At 42.1% G+C, this 20,743-nt stretch overlaps 1 protein-coding gene across 1 annotated transcript in view; it reads left to right on the top strand.

Annotated features, from left to right (window-relative positions):
- The window catches only part of LOC118690009 (multiple epidermal growth factor-like domains protein 6), a 191,533-nt gene that overhangs the window by 90,511 nt on the left and 80,279 nt on the right, over nt 1–20,743 (top strand). Inside the window, 1 exon segment of the mRNA XM_054515880.1 lies at nt 11,012–11,134. Coding sequence (XP_054371855.1) covers nt 11,012–11,134 — 123 coding nt within the window.

Raw genomic sequence — 20,743 nt, 5'->3', positions numbered from 1 at the left:
TAATCAGTGCCCAGGCCAGGCTGGGATGTGCTGGGGCCAGGCTGTTCAGCCTTGGATCCTCTGACGTGCATTGTTTTTCCTCCAGCTGAAGAGCAGGCAGCGCTGGGTTTGAAGAGCTTTGGTTAAATGAGATGCTCTGAGTGATCTGTAAGAGTGAGCTAAAGATCAAGGTAAACATATTTATTGATTTACTTCCTCACTCTTCTGAAAACAGGACTCAGACTCCAAACAATACACGTGTCTGTGGAATATACTTGTCTTTGCCTACGTTAGGTGTGCTGTACACAAGTGTGTGCTGGATATGTATTTATTTTTACACAGCCCTCTGGCCTTATTAGAATTTTTCTCTCCTTGTAATGTTTGCCCTTTGCTGTCTGTTTTTAATTTTTTGAACATTTTCAATAGATCTTTAAAACTTCGAGTTTATTTCTAAGGCACATCCTGTTTAAGAGATTTAAATTTAATACTTTGACCTTACTGTTGCTCAAAAAACCTCAACAAACTCAAAAAAGAGTTTGTTATCCTAAACCAAACAATCTTATAGGAGTGTGATGTGATGTTAATATTTTACTATGGTATACACTTTGTTAAGAGTGAGGAACATGAAAATATGTCAGCTGTTTGCAGGGAGAGAGATAGAGGAACACATGTTTTAAGGTGTAAAATGATCATATATAAAAAGACCAAGTCATGTAGTAACTTTGAAGTTTTAAATTATTTAAGCTGACGAGACGTTGATGTCTCACTGAAGACATAAATGCAAATTTCTCTTTGGTTATACCCCCTGAAAAAATAGGGTACGGCTTTCCATCAAGACCAGATGCCTGACATCCAGAGAGATTTAAAAGGCAAATTTAGTTTGTGTTGGGAACCAGAATGTGAAGTTTGGGTTGCATGAAACTGACTCTTCCTGCTCTGGTACGAATTAATTTCAGCCAAGCAGGATTAACAATTTCAGCCCTCTAATTTCTGCCTGTGATCACCTTTGACACTGGTCCTTTGGAAAAACCTTAGGATCCCATATTTTGATAAGCAGAATTCCTGGGGTGCGAGGCTGAGCCTGCTCCCCGTGCTCAGGCAGCAGCTGCACGTGGTGAGCACATGTGTGAGCAGGAGCAGGGAAGGTCCCAGGTTCAGATGCTGGCGTCAGGCTGAGGGAACTGGCTGCCGAATTGTTCCTTCTGCAGAGTGTCTGCCTTACCCCACCATGCTGGGCCTGGTTTGTTTGGTTTAGAGGAGGGTTCTGTGCTGTTCTGTCCTGCTGGGAAAGGCCCTGAGAAATCCCAGCTGTGCTCTGCTCCTCATTGTTGATTTAACTGGAAAGAGAAAATCCTGTTTCTTCAGTTCTGTGCTTGGAGCTTGTCACTGGTGAAATCTGCATGGAAGTTAATGGTTTGTACATCCCTCTTTTTTCAACCTTGCTGTAACTCCATATTCAAGTTTAAGTGCCCTGGTTGAATTCCGTAGTGGGAATTCCCTTTCAGCTAAAGGATGCTCACCTGGCTGCTGTTCCTGATGAGCAGGATTCAGACCTGTGCAATATTTAGCTCCTGTTCAGTACTAAATGCTATTTTTTGCCTTTTCAAGGCACTCCCTTTCAGCAGGGCCAGTCAGCAGCAATTTCAGTAGTTAACAGCACCTGTTGGTGTCAGAGAAGTTGGAAGAATTCATAAGACAAATCAGGCAAGGGAGTCTCTGGGAAATGACTTCCCTTGGGTTCCTTTACAAATTTAACTGATGAGGATTTAATCTTTCTTTTTTTTTTTTTCTTCCCATGGGTTGCTTTGCCCTTGACACATAAGATCAGTTTCTGGAAGTGACTGTGCCTTACACTTCTGCCAGTTCTTACAGTTTACTCTTCTGTAAACTGAATAACCAGTTCCCATTTGTGTCTCTTGTAAATGAGTGACCTGGTTGTGTGGTTGTGTTTCAGCCACGCAGGGAATGATGACAGAAATGTTATTTTCTGTAGTAGGAAGTGGAGTGAGTTTACATTTAAAGTTAGCACAGGATTTTTGTCAGGGCAGGGAGTAATTCTGCCCACAGGACTGCTAGAAAGATCTTCTAGACATGGAAAACAAAAGATGGGAGAAAATATTCAGGAGGATACGGGAAGGAAGAGAAATTCAACCCATTTCAGGCCATAGCAGAGGCTGTTTGATCTAACCCCAGGCTAGATCTTGATGATGAGCAAAGTTTTGGATTAGACTGGCAAGGACAAATATTAAAAAAATAAGGAAAGAAAATAGGAGCTTCCATTTAAATGTCCATAATGAATTCCTATTCTAAACTAGAAGCCAGCACACATCATCCTTTCTCTGCTGAGAAATTTTTTATATTCATTTCTGCTTGTAATGGTTCAGGAAAAGAAAAGAGAAAAAAGAAAGAAACGTTTCCATTATTCATGTGAAAAATGAACTCATTTGCTCACATGCTTAGTGCTGGGGTTAATTATATTATGAAAAAGCACAGTTTGTAAGGAACTGGCTTATTACAATAGGAATGCCCTGAAATTTAAGCTGCCTAATTTGTCAGCTTGCTCAGCCCATTCTGTTGTAGCACTCAGCCTGTTTGTAGGTTAAGCAGCAACTTCTGGGCTTGGGGCTTTGGTCCTGCACAGGGGACTGTGGGCAGGGAGGGGTTTGACATTTTCTGGTTTTGGGGGTTCCCTCGTGGCAGCACCATCACTCATCACCTGCAGTCCTGGCCACTGCAGCATCAGGGACTGCTTTGGACCAGGGGAGAGCTGCCCTGGTGTGGATTGAAGTACCAAAATTGGTTGTGGAGTACCAAAATTGGTTGTGGAGTACCAAAATTGATTGTGGAGTGCTTCAGGTGTCCCTTTCCCACAGTGTTGCAGTGGACAGAAGGACACTCTGGATTTGACACATTTATTCCACATTTTGTGTAGACAGAAGGAGACGTTCTCCTGCTCAGATTGATGAGTTCTTCTGAGGACACAGTAAAGACAGGGACAAAGCTGGAATAAACACTTTATTCTGCACTTCCAACAGGACTTTCTTTGTTGTCTCTTCTGCAGCTAGAAGCTAAAGCTGTGATTTTGTCCTTTCCCTGAATGTTTGGGAGCTGATTTCCAGATAAGCCATTCCTGCTGCCCTCAGTTCCCTGTTCCTGCATCCTGCTGGCTCGAGCTCATCCTCTCACACTCCTGCTGTCACAAACTCAGATTGCTGCTGTACACAGATTTTTGAGTAATATTATAGCAGAGCTTTTCAACACCCCACGTTGCACATGGTGTGCCACCACTAAATTGGTAGAATCTGACCCATCCTTACAGGTTTTACTTGGAACAAGCTTTTATTTCTGTTTGAAATTGTTCATTCGCCTTTCATCCTGGGGATCCTCAAAGGCAGCACCAACGTGCTCATCTATCTTTATCTCTGGTTTTTGTTATTGCTGTGTTGGATCAGTGCCGTGCTCTTCATAGCACCTGACATAAATCCTTAAAAGTACAGGTTGAGCAGAGTACACAAAGTGCTGCCTTTGCTTCCTTGCCGTTCCTTTTTGATGCCAGTGCTGTGGTCTCTGAGCCTGTGTTTGGTCCTGAAGATGATGGCCCTGGCCAACCCATGGGTATCTTCAGGTTATTCACACTTTTTTTATGACACTGGCTGTCATTCTCCAGCTCTCATGGCCTGAAAACTTCCATACATTTGCATAGCCTTGATTTTTATTTTTTTTTTTGGTTCTCATGGAGGTCTGTAAAAATTACTGTAAGTGCTAAGCTTTCAGAAATGACCCAGCACACTGGAGTTTTTTCTATATATTTTTCAATTCAGTTCTGCTGACCTGCTTTATAGATGTTTACAGGAGGCTGGAGAAAAGGCAGAGGTTCATGTAAATTCTTTTGAGATCAAGAGGAGAGTTGGGGATAACAGAAAATATTAGCCAAGAGCCAGCCTTAGTTCATGACCAAGTGGTTTAGTGACTTCCTCCCTGAGGCAAGCAGAAGGCAGCAGGGTGCAGGGATGTCTGGAGTTCAAGGTGCATTTTCTGAACTCTCCTTTGGGCACCAGGACTTGGCTTGGCTGGAGTCAACTGTGGGGCTTGTGCTTGGGGTTTAGCACTCAAAACATCAACCCAGGTGCTAAGAGTCCTGAAACCTCACTGATAGTCACTGCCTTGGAAATGATGTTTGAAGAGTGTTTACTTGCCTGCAAAAATACTAAGGGCTTACATTGTGAGATCAGACTTGAGAAGTTCAAAGCCTTTCGTGTTTGTGTGTGCATAACCAGAACTTGTCGGGGCTGGAAGTCAGGTACACTGCAAAGAGAATGCATTTTTAGGGCAAAAGCACTTCTAGACAAAAGCAAGGGCTTTTAAGGATGGCACTGCAGAGCCCTGAATTCTTACTAAAAGGGTTCCATTTTGTGGCTTAAAAAGTCAAAGCAGAAAGGAACTCACCTCGGCAGAGTGGGGAAGGTGCCGCACCGCCAGCCAGGCTTTCTTTTATGTTTCGCTCATAACCATCATAGCAGGGAAAGGCAAACACTTGTCTAATTTGATAAAATATCTTTAATTGCAGCAGCAGTACTTGAGGTTTGGGCTGGCTGCGTCAGCTCTGTTTGTAATCACAGCTCCAGCCGCACTCCACAATCAGCGCCAATTGCTGCCAATTAGCATCCGCTAGGCTGCTGTTGCTTTATTCAGATGTTCTGGGCTGTTTGGTTGCATTATTCATACCTTGGCTGGGAAAACATAGTTTAAAAATGAGCACCATTACAGGGTTTCATTGTACTCTGACAGACCTTCTCCCAGCTCCACCTCTCAGTTTAGTTCTCTTTAGCGAACAGAGGGAAACTTTGGGCGTGATCTAGGTCATTCTGCATTTCACTTCTAGGGAATGACTCCTGCTTGACACAGAATTCTAAAGAGAAAGATTTCAAAAGATATCAAAGCTGGTGTTTTTTCATGTAACGGTTTGGTTTTGGAAGTTGTTGCAAAATGTCATCAATGTGCAGGACATTAGGAATAAAAAAGAAAAATTTTAAAAAGCGAGCAGGCATGTATATAGTTATGGAGGACTGCTGTGACCAGGAACAGAGATTTTAAAAGGACTTTTAAGTGCCAGTTTCAGAGCTGAGTCTGGCTTGTGGTGTAGGAGAGCTTGGGGTGGAAGGGGCCGTCTCTGTACCTGCATCAGGTACAGAGTGTTCCCTGTAGTGGCACAAGATGAGCTACAGGTCCAGTCTAACACAGCAGCATCTTGGGCTTTAAGAGCTTGTGGTTTCACCTACTTAAACTTTGAGCCTGTGTTTTCCCCCTACAGGATTTTATTCTGACTTCAAAGGAGTTGTTCTTAATGCGAGCAAGTGCAAATGATTGATGAATGTGTTTGGTTTTGTTTTTTTTTTTTTCCTTCAGATGATGATTTTAATAAGGAGAAATGAATGCTGGCTAAGTATATTTAACAAGGAGCTTTGTTTGCTTTTGGTTTTGCATCTAAGTTGAATTAAATTAAATACTTTAGTGCCACAGTAAGAGAAGAAAGCAAATCAAGGCAGAGCCCCCCATCCCTGGGGAGCAGGGGCCATGCACATACTCATTATGTGATGGATGCTCTCTGCATATGGGAATGTGACATGGGGATAAGGAGCAATGAGTGCAGCAGTAATTTCTTTAATTAAAAAAAAAAAAAAAAAACTTGGAAAAAGGAGGTGATAACTTGTGGAAGCACAAGGACCAGAGCTGCCAGCAGGAACAGTGGCAGTGATGGGTGTTTGCTGGGAGGGGAAGCTCCAGGAGCCTGTGCCAAACTCTCCGATAACTTTGCTCCACTAATCAGGCGCTTGTTAATAATGACTCAGATTTACGATACTTCATAACAGCCCAAGAAGAAATATTCATCCTGGTATTGACTTTGTGGGGGAAGAAAACCTAATAAAGCATTGAGAGTGCTTAATCAATAGCTGGGCAGGGCTGCGCTGGCTATCAGAACGAGCAGCTTTGTTTGCTATTCAGGCGGATAATTTATGGTTAGTGCTGGAAGTGATGTATGTAATTTATGTTTTAGAGACAATTACTGCTCACAGACAACTGCTGCAAAGCTTTCTGCAGGAAACCAAAAGACAAACGCAGCCTTTGGGGTGCAAGTGTTGTGCCTGGCAGCCTGTCCCGTGTATTTGTTCGTTACATTATGTGTATGTGTAATTTTGATATATATGCATGTGTGCTACGTTGCATTGTAGCAGTGAGCGGCCTTTAAAGTTCAAATCAACTTTCTCAGGTTTCAGGATTTTTTAGGCATATGGTTTTGCTTGCAAACTATCCAAGCTGTAATTAAAAAAAACCAAAAACAGTGTGTAAAACTTAAGGAGGTACTCTTATTTTTTGGATTTTCAGCGTTTTTAAAACTTGAATCAAATTATTTAGATCAATGTATGAGAAGTTGTCAAATGGGCATTGTGATTTGCAGACACTTGCCTATAATACCTCCTTATAAAAGCAAATTGTCAGATAGTTGCAGTTCTACACCTTTATATGCCAGACACTCAGATATACTAAAGTATGCATATAGGAGCATTTGAGGTGTACATGATAAACTATATTTAGACTTTGATCCTAACCATTGTGAGGGTTTGATTTGGTTTGGTTTATTTTGCCCAACAGCATTTTTGTTTTCTGAGTTCGGAATTTACATCTCTGAATTGCTATAAAACTTAATAGAAGCTGCCAGTGGCTGCTGGAGAGAGGAATCAAACTGCTTTCTTAAAGATATTTAACATTTAGATTCCTGAAATCAGCCCATCTTCATCATAGTCTTCAGGAGAAGGTCCCAAATATTGTTAATGAAATGTTGTCTTCCCTCTAAATGAATGCGTTGTGCTTGCTGCGACCCCTGATTGAAGCAGGGTGTGTTCCCCTAATGCTTTTAAACTAATCAAAATCACCTCCTTGCTCCGTGCTGGTGGGCTTTGTTCAGGCAGGATTGCGATAACAATGGCAATGATTTTACAGATTTTATTCCACTTCAGTGATTTATTTCAAGTCCAGGGAGCTCTGACACGTGCTGGAGTCAGTGGCTCACGGGTCAGAGCACGGGTTAGCCCAAAAACTGGGCACCCACATGGCAAATCTGCATGTGGCTGCCTTAAATGAACAAAGTTATTGCTCATATACAGCTGATAAATGCAGAAACCTTGGAAAATGGGTTTTAAATACTGTGTGGCAGTTATGAGATTCCTTTTGTTATCTTAAAAATTAGTCTTTATATTAATGAATATGGCATTAAACGTGTCGTATGGGGAAAATAAAAATATCTTAAGCTGTAGGCAGTGAGTTAACTGCTGTTAACTGATTTAAACATACAAATTTGCCAAAATTAGATGATCTTTCACTTCATGGTTTTCCTGGTGCAGAGCTGAGCCCCTGCTCACTGCAGGTGCTTTCTCCTTGCCCAGCTCTGGCCAGTGCTGTGCTCAGGACAGGTTTAATCCCTCCCTGGATTTTAAAGGTGCTGAATTGAGCTCCAGGTGCAGACCCTGCAGAGCTGCAGCCCTCACCAGCAGCTCAGTGGAGAGGAGACTTCTGCCCTGATGCCAACGCCTATTTCTGCTTTTCACACTGATTCTTCTTCATCTGCTTTCTACTTTTGAGAGCTAGTGGTAGAGCAGGTCACTGCTGTTAGATCTCAAGCTGGAATTACCAATTAAAAGCCCTTTGTCCAGTGTCTGCTTTTACATAAAGCCTTCATTTATTTGTAGGAAATCTGAAATCACCTACATTTTCATAAAAACTTGGTGAAGGGCTGTTTTCCCTGGAGCTGAGGACGTGTGACATTTTCAGATGGAATAGCATAAACAAGAACAGAGAAGTGAAGGGATTGGAATTGTCCTTCTCCATTCAGCATGTAGCTCCTAGGCAGGGTTAACTGGGCAAAGGTGGTCTGCTTCATGAAAAAAGGTATGTTCCTTTCCATATAAAGTATTTTATATGATTTTTGGAGATAAAACACCTTTTCACAGAGTTCTGTCTATAATACCATGAGTGCAGAGAGTGTGGGACATGAGCACATGTCAACAATCCATATTTTAACATACCACTGGATTTAAAATATATTGTGGATTTTTTTCCCCACACATATATGCTAGACATATCATATATAATGTTAATATCAAGTTAATCCAGATACAAGGTGTTTTCAATTATTTTTCCCATGGCAAGATTGAAGGCTCACATCCAGTATGTCCCATGGATAATGTTTTTGTGTTGCAACATTGGCTCTATAAATAAATGTGAAACATTGCTGTAGCAAACATCACATTTGTTTTTTTTTTGAAGTGCCTACAGCATGTCATTACAGATGGATTGATAGGCTTGATAACATTGAACTTTTGTCAGACCCAACGTGGCAGACTTGTTACATGTCAGAAATTTTCTGTCATTTTGCTCACTATTCAAAAGGCAAAATATATTTGCGACCTTGAGTGACATTGAATATGGAAAGCAGACAGAAATTTATCATTTGACAGAATTGTTTTTCTTGAGTTTATTTTAAGTTTCCTTTTTTTTTTTTTTTCAGTGGCAAAACAGTAATCAGATTTAAAATCCTGACTACTCTGCTTTAGGAATATGGAACAGCTGATTGTGGCTTGTAAAAGCTCTATGACCCGGCCTTTTACAAATGTAAAACACATTCTTTATTACTTCACATTCGGATCATTTATTTTTGTGCTTCTTTGGACTGAGGCAACATCTGACCTTTATTATGGAGTTGCAGAAAACAGCTTGGCAGAGAGCAGGCAGTGGGGAAGGTCTTGAACGGGAGACAGGACAGGGAAGGATGCAGATGCTTAGAGAGCAGATTTTCATAGTATTAGGGCTAAAACTGGTGAGATTTATTCCCACCCAGTGTATTCCTTCTAGTGTGATTGCTCTCTAATAAAGCTGTATCAAAAAAAATTTTGGTGCCTTTACTCAGAAATTAAATCATAGTTTATTTTATGATGATTAGCTTTAAATAAGACCTTTGTTTTAAAGGCACATGGAGATGCAAAGTCAGGTTTTGTGAGTATAACAGAAGAGGTGGTGGGTTTCTGGTGTAAAAAGCAGCAAAGAAATGCATGAAAATATTTCATCAAAAGACGAAAACAAATATTAAGGCAGAGACAAAGAAATCCTGGACAGAGCATTAAGAAGGTAGGGTTAGAAGAAGGAGGAATTGAGGTTTTCAGTCATACAGCACCAATAGCTGGACCACAGGATTTTATGCTGAATAAGGAAGGAAAAGATTTTTAATTGCTAACAGGAACACTCTGCAATCAAAGGAGAAACTTCCTATATATTAGCATGCAACAGCACTATGCACTTCCGAATGGATTATACCCTGGTGAAATCAAGGGGATAATGATGAGCTCCTCAGCTAGAAAGGTTTTGGTCCAATAATTTGGTTCAAAATATAGACACTGGTGTTAATAAATTGGGCTGTAGATCCTAGACCACTCAATCAGTCAATATTTTACGCCAGGAGGTCACGTAACATTTTGGACGCTAAAGAATAAACCGGTTCTTCCCTTAATTTTGTTAAAGATAAAAATGAAAATAAAAAGAGCAGGGAGATTTTATTAGTTTTCAATCCTGTTAGTATAAATAGAAGTCGAAGCTGTGGAGCTGGGTTATTTTGTGGCTTGTTACTGTTTATCACCACATCGAGTAAACCGCTCGGAAGGGGCTGCACGCCGCTCTCCGCGCGCTCGCGTGCCTCCTCCCAGAGCTCGGAGGAACACGTCCAAAATCTGCCTCCTGTCATATGCTCTCCTCGTCTCTTGCTGAGAAGAAGTGAGCAGACGCACGTTGTTATTTTGGTGCCGTTTGTTTTTGGAGGGGAGGAAGGGGGGGAGTGTTTTTCTCCAGGAAAACTTTCTGTTTGAATCGCGTTCCCGTGAAATCGAGAAGAGCCTCGTTGGCATCATGCGAGTTAGGATTTGGTTTGTTGTGTAGCTCTGGGATAACTGAATTTTATCTTATTTCTTTATAGCCTGCCAGTTTTTTCCAGTATCACTGAGGACAAAGAAATTATCATTTTTGTCGGTCATTGCATTGAGTCTAAAGCTGTAGAGAAATTAGGTGGTTTCTGTGGGTTTGTGCCTCTTCAGCTACACTTTAGCAAAAGTTGGTGTTTTGTGATACACTTTTCTTTTAAAAGTGTATCTGAAACCTCCTCAAAAATTTCTTTCAACCTGTGGCTTTTAGCCAGGATCAGAAATGAACCAGTCAAGTGAAACTTGAGCTCATTAAAGGACTAACAAACCTTGGTAAATCTTAGTCTTTAACACCGAAGGGTTGCAGTTGAAAGGCTTTCACCTCTCTTGCATGAATGTGAAATTATTTTTTTTATGATTTTTCTTTACAAACTAATTAAATGGTTTTTTTAAAAGCCTCATTTCTCCCTTGGGGATGAGGAGTGCCACTATTACAAGTAACTGCCTGTGGTTTTTACAGTCATGATGATGCTTATCTTCTGCTGCTTAATCCTCCTCCTTCTGGCTTTTCTGCTGTCTCACCTGAGAGCAAGAATCTTTTAGGTCGAAAGGACCTTTAAGACCACTGAGTCCAACCATTAACCCAGCACTGCCAAGCCTACCTAGAGGACATGTCCCCAAGTGCCACATCCACTAATGGCTGGGCTCCAGGATCTCAGAGGTGTTTTCCAACTGTAATGATTCTATGATATCTGTCTTTTAAATCCCTCTGGGGGGGTGACTCCAGCACTTCCTGAGCACCCCATTCCAGTGCTTGGCAATCCTTTCAATGAAGAAATGTTTTGTGCTACCCAACCTAAACCTCCCCTGGCACAGCCTGGCTGAGTGGAGGGGCTCAGCAGCGTAGCCGGGAGTCGCCACTTCTGATGTTGCTTCAGGGTCCTGAGCTGTTCATCTCAGAAACTTTCTCATTTTTTCACATCAGTCAGGCACAACTGTCCTCAGATTTTCAGGTGCTGTTTGTTGTCAGTGCCCATCCTTCATTGGTTGCTTGTGCTTTCTCCTGGCAGATGTCAACGAGTGCGCCACGGGGAACGGCGGCTGCCAGGACCGCTGCTGCAACACCATCGGCAGCTACCACTGCAAGTGTCCAGCTGGCCAGAAGCTGGAGGAAGATGGAAAATCCTGTGCAGGTAATGCTTTGTACCATGTCTCACTGCTATTAGGGAATCAGCAGACTTAGGAAGGGGAAGGAAATGCTGGCTTTTATGTGGAGCCAGCTGAAGAGCGTATGCTCAGAGTTGTCGAGAGCGCAGATCTTCTCATGTCTGGATTACGAAGATGTAACTCTAAGAACACTTCAAAGGGTTGGGGTTTTGTTTTATTTTGTTGAAAAAAATGTTATCACTTAACCTGGATTGGCTGTGCCATGTTCTGATTATGGGATTTCCGTCATCAGTTGAAAAACTTGAAGAAAGTGTATGCGCTTGATAATATTTCATCTGTCTCTTAAGCAAAATGGTTCTTATCAGAAAATACACATACATTTTCATATTTCAATCACAATTCCACAGCTAGAGATTAACTGAATAAAAAAGGATTTAAAACCACATGCTATGTAAACCCATTTGTCTTTTTCCTAAGGGAAATTTAAGTCTAGTTAGTGCATTACAGGGTAAAATTCGTTCTTATGCAAAAACTTACGTTAGAACACAAAATGAAATATGTGGCTCACTGGCAAACAGAATGGCTGTAAACAAGCCCACATGATGTGCTGACCTAGAGTCACTGCATTTTGTGCATCATCAGATGCTGCAGAAGGTCAGGTGTGAGGTGCCCAAGGTGTGCTGCATTCCAGGCCAGAGCAGTTCCTCCTTCCTGACTCTCCCCTGACACAGGTAGCAGGGATGTGCTGCCACATCATCTGGTGTGCTCTGCTGTAGGCCTGGATTGCACCTCCCCTGCATTTCAGTGCTGCAGTAAATGCATCGGTGATGATTTTTTTTTTAATCTCAGGGCAGATTTTCATGAACTGTATTATCATCTTCTCACAAGAAACTCTGTTCTCTGGCTTTTCCCATTGTACAGGGTCTCACAAATCCCCTTCTTCCAAGATTTCATTTACCATTGTCCAACTCCTTTTTAAGGTTTGGCTAAAGCATTGTATTTCTCGTCTGTGGTCATACGATTTGTCCTAACTTTATGATTTATTTGACTGCACTCCTTTTTTCACTAAAAGACAATAGAATTATTTTCTATGGCAGCCTGTCAGTTGAGATCCACCTTGACAATGGAAATAAGCTGTAGATGGTTATGTTATTTTGATTGAAGTGTTTCGTTATGGTCCTCCACCTTTTCATTTTGGCCTTTGGAGAGCTCAGCCCAGGAATACCATTTATGATTCACAGATCCCTGCTACTTCACCTCTCTTTCCTCTTTGGGGAATTGACTGGCAATATGCCCATGGGCCAGTGCACAGGTCTGTGTTTTGATGCCTACTTACTGCTTTCAGTGCTTAAAAGTTGTCCAGACCCCAAGGTTTGTGAAAGCAGGAGTCCTACTCACCATAATCCTTAGCACGCGTGAGTCATTTTTCCTTACTTATTAATAAGTTAGTCAAATTAGTGTTCCTTCTGCACAATTCAGTTCTTAAAATGCACTTTAAATTCAATTTTGGACAGTCTTTAAAACTCAAACAGAGCTTAAGGTGTTTGATTTTTGTACTGTATTTTATCTGACCAGGATTTGCAGGGGAATATATTATTGGCTGGTTTGAGGCCATTTTTTTTTAAATCCTCAGGCAAAAATGGAAAAAACCACAATGAACTGCAAGCACTCAAGTCATAAAACAGAGTGAGTGTGGTGGTGTCACTAAATACACCTGAACCTTTGCAGAGGTGACAATGATAGAATTTGGCTGTACTGACGTGCAAGGAGGCCAGTATCAGCCAATTTCTGGCCATCAGGTGGTACAAGATGAGTAACTCAATGGTTGGTTACTATGTGAGGAGAAAGTGAGCTCTCAAACAAAACTGAGTGCTGCTGGAAGGACTTCCAGGGCGTGAACTGGGGTTTTATTAATGCCTCTGCATTGCTCAAAGGAGCCATTTTTGCAGATAGGAGTAAAAACAGCTCCTCATTCAGGTTAACCAGTGGTTTTGGAGGAATCAAGTTTATTGTTGTTCTGGGTTGTTCCATTCTTTCTGCCTTTATAGCATCATTGTGCTTTATTTTACCCCTTAGTCTAAACTCAGGCATTAAATAGATGGGCACTATTGTTCTGCTGCCATTATTTGTCTCGTGGTTGGTTTTATTTCACTGGTGCCTGCAATGATCGATCAGTGTACAGGGGTTTTTTATAAGCCAAGGTACAAATAAGGTGCATTGTTAGAAAAGCAGCATGGAAGTAGCACAGATCTTATTCAGCAAGTCATTATTACTGGAAAGATTGATCGTGTTTTTTCAGAAACAAAATAGAGCATCCTTCTGACAAAAGGGAAAGACATTGGGAAAGAACTGTTGGGTTTTTTAAAATATTTTTTTAGCCATTTGTAGCTGTTTAATGCTAAGGAAGGGAAAGTGGATAAAAAATCACTAACCAACAACTTAGTGAAGAGCACTGCTGTTTCGATCAAGCATTGCTGGGGGTTTGTGAGCAATTTTTTTTGGAGACCCAAAGGCCTCATTTCACAGCTTGAAGGAGCTGACAGTGCTCAACAACTCCACCTTCTAGGGTGTCAAAGGTGTGTGCAAGACACAGGCTCCATGAATATGCACAAGTCAACAGCATAAAATATGTGGGATAATCTTAAAATAGTTATTGCATCAGCTTTGATTAAACCTTCTCCTTCTTGAGTGATTCTGTGGCTGGTTGGACCCACATGGGGAAGGGGATTGGGCAGCACAGACCTGTGCTGTGGGGTCTATCCTCATTCCAAGGGCTGTAGGGATATTTCCTGGCTATTTGTAGGGATCTTTTCTGGCTCTTTGGGGTTTCTTATGGCAGGATATGTCATTCAGAGTTATGTAATTTGTAAGGTCTTACTTCACTTTGGTGAGGAATACTCATATAGAGAGTAAGATGTGGTGAGTTGGAGGCCTGTGCATCTCCATAGAAATGCCAGCCAGAGCAGTGACCTGATTAGCCTTTCAAAGCTAATTATCTCCATGTTATTCTGCAGCTTTCACTCTCCAGCCTTCATGCTCAGAACTTCAGTTTGCTTCTCTGACAGAGAAATATTTCCTGGCAGCTCCTGGCGCAGGCATTTCAGATTGTGACAGAAAGCTCCTGCTTCCCTCCCGCTCCTCGTGTGCCTGATGGAAATGAATGATGAGACAGGATTTGGCTTTAAATCACTGCACAAATAATGTGACAAATTAATATTTGACATTTACCAATGTAGGACTGTCAGGCTGATGCTGTGCCCTGTGCATCTGTGTGCTGTTCCTGGGGCAGCCTGGGCAGGGGCTGTGGATGGGTTTGCTCAGAAAGGTGTGCCCTGCTCTGAGGAAGGGAGAGGGAATGGGTGTGCACCCAATACCTCCTTGTTTGTGGAGCAGAGGCACCACTGTGTTAGTGAGAAAGGCTGTGAAATGCAGAGATATCCTCATTTCATGTTTTATTCTGAGGCGAAGCAGTTCTACTCGAGCATCGCGAAATGCAGAAATGGTATTTTCTGAACATAAATACCATTTAAAATGGTATTTTAAATGGTAATTTTAAAGCTCAGTTGTTGGCAGAAGTCCAGATCTGTAAGGGATGCTGAGGCTACAGCTACAAAAGCGTGTTTTCACACATGAATAAGCTGCAGAAGTCAAGTAGAAAAAGGTCGTGACCTTATGTTAACCTTCTTTGGTAAACTGTCATTTCTTATTTATATTATTGTGCTCTCATCTGTCAAGGCAACTGCAGGAACTTAGAGACAAGTGAAGTCCTGTGATTAACTGTTGATGGAAAGGAGCTGCTATTTGGTTGATTAGAGTGATATTGCAATGGCTGTAACCCCATCCCTGGGGGTTTCAGTCAAACCTCAGAGCTCTGGCTGCTTTCCTGACCTTTGCCAGGGGCAACTTTGGGAGCAGCTGCCTCCAGAGCCAGAGTGTGACTGTGCCAGGGCCACCACCACTGGTTACCCCAGAAATGGAGGAGTCACTGGGGTCACTGCTGGAGCCTGCTCCCAGGGCAGGGGGGGACTCTCCAAACACTGCTTGTTGCCTTGGAAGAATTAATGGTGGGCTAAAAGCAATACTGAGGGACATGTCTGAGAGCAAGAAAGTGGTTATTAATAAGGTGACATCATTTATTAAGTCAATAAGGTCTGAAACACAATTTACTCTTGTCAAAATTCTGGTTTTGTTGAAGAGAACAAATGCTAATTCTGCATTTGGGCTGTTTTCCCTGCCCAACAAATCAATGTACAGGTGTCTGCCATGTCCTGTGATAAAAAACTGAAGGACAAAATACCATGAACTTGGAAGGAAATGCCAAGGCATTTTTAATTATATTTATTTCATTTTTATTAGAACAGAAGAAATTAGTCTACTGGAAGGATTCTGGATGCTTTTGCATGATCTTAACTCTAACAGTTGCATTTGATTCAACACACATTGTTGGCAGGCCACGACACTGAGGTACTTATTGCCAGGAACACTTCAGCAGAAGGAGAACAAGGAGAATATATTTCACAAATATCAAAAAGCACCAGTTCTTATTCCAGATGCAGCAAGTACCAGACCAGCTGAACTCAAATCTTACAGCACTCAAGTGGAGGCACCCCCAGATGAGGTGAAGCCACCCAACCCTCTTCATCTTCCTCTATTTCAAGACCTTGTCTTGAGACAAGGAAATAAATCCAGTTGCAGGAATTGTTTCCCAATTATCTAATTATCTGTAATTGAATTACTCTGTCCACCTAAAGTCTGCCTCTTAGAGAGAGGGGAATGGACAACTCCACCTCATCACCCTCAGCAGACCCTGTGTGAACCAACTTTATAACTGAGGCATTTCAGGGTATTGGGAGTTTACAGCAATTCTAAAAAGAGGAGAAAAAGTATAAGCAAAAGAAAAAGACTTGTAAGAGGAGAGAAGGTAAAGCCTAATTTCTGATTTTTGCAAACCTGTTTTTAGTGGCTTTTAGGTATCCTGGGACTCCAGCTTGGGTTTTTAGAGCTAAGGCAGATAATTTCAAGTATTTATGCTTCAAAGTATAAATACTTGAAATTATCTTAATAATCTATAATACTTGAAATTATTACTCACTGTAATCTGGAAAGGGGGGGTGAAGAGTAAACATTTTCTTCTCCATTAGTTTGTACGTCCAGAATATTGGTAAATGTCTTATATTTGAAGTGAATTCAACAAGAAGCAATATCTGTTTTTACATTTAAGTATTAATTATTATTGCTCCTACCTGTCAAATAATTATTTTTAGTCATGAGTAAAAGCTTAATAACTGCTTTTGATTTTAGATCCCAGCTGGAAATTTAAAAAAGTAGGGTTCCCCTACTTGTCTTACCGAGGGAACTGTATTAAGTGAGGTTAGGGATCAATTGTGCATTATAAACACTGTTTGGCATTGTGCACTCAGAGTTCTGTGTTTTTGCTGGATTTAGGCAGGAGGACTGTGTGATTTTTGTGCATGGCTGCGGAGAAGCTCTGGGCAGAAACTGCTGGAGATGCTCTACATTTGCAAACTTGATGGGGAATCTAATTTTATTTCTACTCCCAAGTCATTCTTTTGGAATTCTCAATTTCACGCATTTCTCTAAGAAGTGATGGCTGGAGGTTGTTCCTCTGACCTCCCTCGTGCTCTCCCATGCTGTGTTGGATCCAGCTGGGATCAATAGCTACGTGGAGCTGTTACACTCTCCCAGGCAAATTGTGTCATCTGTCTGCATTTGTCTATTCCTGGTAGTTCTACAGCAAAAAAAAAGCCCTCCAAATAAGCAGTAAAAATGACAACATAGCCATAGTAAGGGTAACACTGACTTCAGCTTATTGGACTTTTTAAATTAATTACCTGAGTGCTGATTCCTGGCAAGCCTGACCAGGCAGGAGCTTCAGCTGAATTTTGGGGGCTCATTCCAGGCTGGCAGTGGCTTGGTCAGGGCAGTCCCTTTCTTTCTGTGAGCCCTCTCCAGCAAAATGATCCAGCTACACAAGCCTTCTCAATCTTATAAAAACACATTGAATACTAAACTCAGCAAATCCCAGCATTTTGTGTCTGCCTCTCTTCAGTCAGGGAAAGGGACACATTGCTCGGACCAGAGCAGACACTTCCCACCTGGTTCAGAGCACTTCTGTGTTGGTCTGGGCAGAGAAGAGCCTTAGATGCTCTGATAATTGATTTATTGTTGATTTTTTTTATTTTTGATTTTTTTATTTTTGAGTTTTTAATATTTTTATTTTTATTTTTCAATTTTTTAATTGCCCGGCTTTAGTTTCTCCCCGATTCCTGCTTGGTTGCTGCTGAAGGCTGCCTGCCCCTCCCTCATGCACCGAACAAAGGCGGCTGCGAGCTGAACCACCCAGATTCTCACATCTGCCATCCCTCGGGGTACACAGGCTCACAGTTATGACAGCTCCCTCCAAAGGGAGCGCTGCCATTGCAGGCTGAGCTCCTTTATCCAGGATACATGTTTTCATCCATGGGAGCTGAGAACAGGCTGAGTCAGTTTGCAGTCACTTTTTAAGGAGAAGTTTTATGCGCACCAGTTGGGTCAAGGGTGTTGTTATCCTAATCCAAGGCTCCAAAGCAATGGTTGAAGGAGTCCTACCCAAAAGCCCTTGACTTTTGGGATCACTTATATTTCAAGGATTCAATGATTATTTCCAGATAATATTGGCAAATTTCTTTTTCTCCACAGAGCTTGTTTTTTGGTGCCTAGATCTTTGCCTTTGAACGCTTAATTCAGCTGCAACGTTTTAATAACAGCCTTTTGCATAAACAAACTGTGGAACTGGCAGTTTAATTTTCAGGTTATGTCAGACTACAGGATTAGTACACTGTTAGAACACTACCTAACACAGGGTTAGGTGTATTGCAGCTTGTCACCGTGTCACACATTCTCTGCAGCTCAACTTGTGCCGCGTTCCAAGGCAGCAGCGTTTCTTAAAAAGCACAGCATTGCTCGTACCCCAGGGAAAACTGGCACCTTTTCCCTTTGCATTCCAGTTATCAGATGAATTACTGGTCACTGATCTGAAGGGGAAAGCTTGTTTCTGGGTGCCACAGGTAGCAGCACAGGCAGAGCCCCATCTCCACGGCGTCTGCCATATGGCGCTGGCGACTCCCTGTGCATCACAGCTGATTATAGACTCGGCACAGGGATTGCTTCCCCAGCCTTCCAGCTACCTTGTCTTCCTCCAGCTCCACCAGCTGGGAGCAAATATGGAGCAGGAACCTCAACTTGCCGTCATCCTTGGGAAGGAATGTCCTTCAGACTGTGGGATGTGCGGGGACAGCGGCTGTCATCCCCTCCATGGTTCCTCCCTGAGTTTTGCACAGCAAAGTTGGGCATGGGCAAAAAAAACTGCCCTGGAGAGTTTTCTTTGTCCAAACCACTTGATGCATAAAGCTGTATTGATCAGCTTTTGATAGTGAAAACATCTAAAGTTCAGAAGTATTGCAGTGTTTGCCATATTACTCAGGGACTCGATGCTTTTAATTAACGGAGGAGCTGTGAATAGTTAGATGGAAAGCATTATAGAGCTATATGAAAAGGCTGTTATTGTCCAGATGAAAGATAATATTTGGAAATAATGTGACAAAAAATGATAGACTGCAGTACAAATATGTTTTGAGATATTTCTAGGGCTCTGATTAGTTTATATTAGCTAGTTTTTTGCATGTATGACTACATCTGAAAGGCAGGTTATAGAGAATGTTAACATTCCAGTGGGCTGATTGACAATAATTAGTTTATTTTGAAGGAAAGGAAAGAAGCAGGGTATTGTTGGAGCTGACTAATGTGAATTAAAAGCCAGGTAATCTTTTCTGCAATTACAGAGATACAATGATTGCTGTTATCAGAGAAGAAAATCCACTCGTACTTTTAAGAATCATTGTGTAGGAAGAGCTTTGCAAGCCTGAAATTGAAGCTCTGGTCATGGTCTCCAAAATTACACTTAGTAGTAATTTTATGCAGAAGCAAGACTTCTGAATACTTAAATTATAGCTTGTTTGTAGCAAGGTATTTACCAGCAAATACAGGCATCTTATAAACAGCACATGAGTCATCTTGGTGTTCATTTCGAGCACATCGAAAATGCAAATTGCAGCTGAATTATTCTTGTTTGGAGAGGCAAGGCTTGGAAAAACCTTAAATTCATACTTTAAATGGAAATTGTGCGCAGAAAAATGTTCACATTTGCCTTTCAGAGGAGGGTATTGTGCAGGGTGGCTACAGCTTTTTCTGTAGCTTTGCCTACAGGCTGTGTAAACAAGAACTGATGGCAGGTACAGGGATAGGAAAGAGCACAGCTCCTGAGTGGTGTTTGTGTTCCTCTTTGGGAGCATTTAATACTGTTTTTCACCTGGACACCTCATAGAACTCCCTTTTTTTTCTTTTTTTTTTTATTATTGAAATGCCTGTGGATTTTACGAGCCATCTGATACAACCCTAAAAAGCTTTAAAACAATTTGTGATAAAATCTAAAGCAAACAGAAACCCGTCAGCTTCTCTGTTCAAAGCCTTGGCCCAGAGGAAGCGATCCAGACATGACTGTCAGCGAGATAGCAACTGCTGGGAGAGCTACACTGCGTTATTAAAAGATCAGTAGTTTGATCAACATCATATTGGATTACTCCAACTTCAATTACAGGAGTACCTGAGGGCTTTAGCTGGGATATATTAGAAGAACAACTTGAAGTGAACCTGCTGTTGTTGCACGCCAGCTCTGTGAAAGGCCCACCTGAGAACCCTGTGAACAGCTCCTGTCCCAAAAGGGATTCAGTGTCAGCCAAGGAGTTCAAAAACAACTAGTAATAAAAATGGAGCAATCAACTGGTTAATTTGATGTGAATTTTAATCTCAGGAAGAGGAAGAAAAAAGGAAGTAAAATAAATTCTTCCATGCCCTGGTGACACAAAGACAGGGTGAGAGAGTTGGGGTGGTTCAGCCTGGAGATGAGAAATGTCTGGGGAGAACTCAGAGCCCCATCCAATGCCTAAAGGGGCTCCAAGAGAGCTGGAGAGGGACTTTCAGCAAGAGCATGGAGTGATAAGAGAGAGAGAAATGGCTTCAAACTGACAGAGGGCAGATTTAGATCAGATACTGAGAAGAAATTCTTCCCTGTGAGGATTGTGAGGCACTGGCACAGGTTTCACAGAGAAAATTTGTGGCCTATACCTGGAAGAGTTGAAGGTGTCAGGCTGGAGCAGCCTGGGCTCGTGGAAGGTGTTCCATGGCAAGGGAATTAGAACTGGTTGACCTTCAGGGTCCCTTCCCACCCAAACCATTCTGTGATTGATGATTAGGATCCACCTCTGGAAGTTGGCATGGGTAGGTTTTGGATGTGTTCATGTCACTTCTCTCTTCTCCTTCTAGAACCTCTGCAGAGTCACACATGCTTTATGTCATAAAGGAAGCAGCGCAAGAAAACCTGTGTAAAATGCTGTCCTTTGCTCCCTGGCAGTTTATCTCTTAGATTGTCCTGGAGCTGGGGTGGCTGCAGTGGGGGATCAGTGCTCGTGGTGGCACCTGAAGAGGCACCCCATGAGCCGATGGCTGCAGAGCAATGCCAGAGCCAGCTGTGACACAGGGACAGGAGCTCGTGCTGTGGTCTCAGCCTCAGAGGGGCA

This window comes from Molothrus ater, chromosome 10 (genome assembly GCF_012460135.2).
Source record: "Molothrus ater isolate BHLD 08-10-18 breed brown headed cowbird chromosome 10, BPBGC_Mater_1.1, whole genome shotgun sequence".
Taxonomy (NCBI): Eukaryota; Metazoa; Chordata; class Aves; order Passeriformes; family Icteridae; genus Molothrus; species Molothrus ater.
This window is presented reverse-complemented; position numbering and strand designations above follow the sequence as displayed.